Source organism: Vicia villosa, unplaced genomic scaffold, assembly GCF_029867415.1.
Source record: "Vicia villosa cultivar HV-30 ecotype Madison, WI unplaced genomic scaffold, Vvil1.0 ctg.003886F_1_1, whole genome shotgun sequence".
NCBI classification, from domain to species: domain Eukaryota; kingdom Viridiplantae; phylum Streptophyta; class Magnoliopsida; order Fabales; family Fabaceae; genus Vicia; species Vicia villosa.
Window position 1 is genome coordinate 78,131 of NW_026706327.1, and position 2,255 is coordinate 80,385.

Genomic DNA, 2,255 nt, shown 5'->3' on the forward strand with positions numbered 1-2,255 from the left:
AAAAATTATGAAGATTTCTCCCCTATAATCTATAATAGTAAGTATGAATATGCGTAGTGAGGTCTGTTGATAGAAGGCTTAATTAGGGAATTATTATGTTGGTAATAATATGCGGAAGGTTGCTAAGACATTTCGGTTTCCAGTTTTTGAGTAAGAGGAACAAACGTGGTATTTGGGGTGGATATACTGTTAGTATATCCAAGTCATTTAATGTTTTTTATAGTTTACCAATACTCAAAACGTAATCATGGTTATCATCTCCAACATTCAACATACGCACAAATTTGGTCATTCCTTCAAGTTCAAAATTAATATGTCCAATTTCCTACTTCAACTCAACAATAGTTACTATGATTTCTTAGAAATTAGAACAATTAGCTTGAATATGCTCAAATATTCCACGTTTATGATATTTTACCTTTGAATATGATATGATAGCTAGGTTTTTTTCTTTCACCATCTCTACCTCTATGCTGAAATTTACCACTTCTTTGAGTTTTTTGTTGATTGCGTTTGACATTAGGAGAAGCATTGCTACTAGATATTTTGTTAAGTCTTCTCGTAACCCTGATAACTTTTTTTTGCAGGCATAGCATTAGATTCAACAATATTTTCATCATTGCCATTGAGTACCTAGTATTCATGATCAATCGTATTTGCTTTAAACCCCACTCTTTAATTTGTTTTTCTTCTCGGATGTTCATCAATAACCATCTTAAAAGTGAGTAAGGAGCCAAACGTTTCATCAACTTTCATTGTGGGAAGATCCTATACTTGCTCAATAGCAATAACCTTAATGGAAAATCTCTTCGGCGAAAACCACAAAATCTTTTCTACAAGCTTCTCTTCTAACATATTTTCACTAAGAGAAAAAGAGTTATTAGCGGAGTAACATAGATGAACAATGAAATCAACAATAGTTTCCTCCTGAAGCAACTTCAAGTTTTGAAATTTGGTAGTGAGAAGTCGAAACCTTGACATCTTAAATCTGAGATTCCCTCATTTCCATTCAAACACTCTCTTAAGTATTTGTAAGTCTTTAATAATAAGAAAATAATAAACTTTATGAAAGAAAACCACATATATGTTTCTCGAATAATGGTAGAAAAAATCACTGAGACGAGTTAAACACAACCGATACATATTTTGTTTCTTATTCAACAAAACATCCATTACTAGTCCATGTAATGACGATATATTTTCTCTTTATTAAAGTCAATTAGAACAACAGACCCATTAGATTTTCTCAAACAAATTTATATCATATAAATCTTTTCAAAAATAATTTAAAATAAATCATACATATTCTAAAACAAAACAAAAAAAATATCTTTTTTAAAATAAATCTTTCAGAATCCAAAAAAATAAAAAACTTGATTTATATATAATTCGTTCTCAAAGATAACATAGTTTATACGTCTCAGCAACTTGACATCACTTATGAGTTTGTCAATAAAAATAATTCAATTCATAAAAGTATTTAAATATAACTAATAAAATGAAACAAAAGTCTTAATCATCCATCCTCCCACAAGCCCACTGCTCGAACAACGCAAGCTGATGAAACCACAATAAGTGCTGCAAAGACGGGTGGAACAATGAGATCAATTTTGGACTTGACAAATAGCTGAGCAGGGATACAGAATGTGTCTCCTGGAACATCCAATGGAACTCTAATTTCATTACCATTGCACTTGTTAGAGGGTGAAATGGCAAAGACAAAAGCAACCTCGGAGGAAAATGAGGCCACTGTCACTGTCATTGTCAGTGCTGTAACCCAAGTGACAGCATATATTAGTAGAGGCCATTGTGTCGTGAGATGAAAGTGCAAACGAAGGAAATCATAGAGCCATAAAGACATTTTGATTTGTGGTCCGGGAAGTAATGTGTTAAGAAGATGGTCGTAGGTTTGTTTTAAGGATGAATTAATGTCTTTGTCTATATACAAATTAGAACGAGATTGGTTGAACGACTTTATGACCTAATGTTTGTTTATTTAGATATTGGTAATTCATCGGTTAATTATTTAGGATACGTAAACTAATTAGCCCTTAGTCTTTTTCACTCAAAAAAATATAAAAAAAACTAATGAATTTCTTAAATGATCAAAATTACAGTAGAATTGGTAATATAATTAGAAATTTAAAAGGTAAATATAGTTGTCTCGTCTCTATTAATTTAGGTGAGCAATTAGTTATAGTCAATGGCGGAGTAAAAAATTTTATGGAGCTTAGGCAAAAATTTTACACCTTTGT

General features: G+C 31.2%; 1 protein-coding gene across 1 annotated transcript; it reads right to left on the reverse strand.

Annotated features, from left to right (window-relative positions):
• Positions 1-1,305: 1,305 nt before the first annotated feature.
• Positions 1,306-1,895, reverse strand: LOC131641616 (uncharacterized). Its single transcript, XM_058911921.1, has one exon. It carries the CDS (start codon positions 1,859-1,861, stop codon positions 1,517-1,519), a length of 345 nt encoding a protein of 114 aa, XP_058767904.1. The 5' UTR covers positions 1,862-1,895; the 3' UTR covers positions 1,306-1,516.
• Between the last annotated feature and the right edge of the window lie 360 nt (positions 1,896-2,255).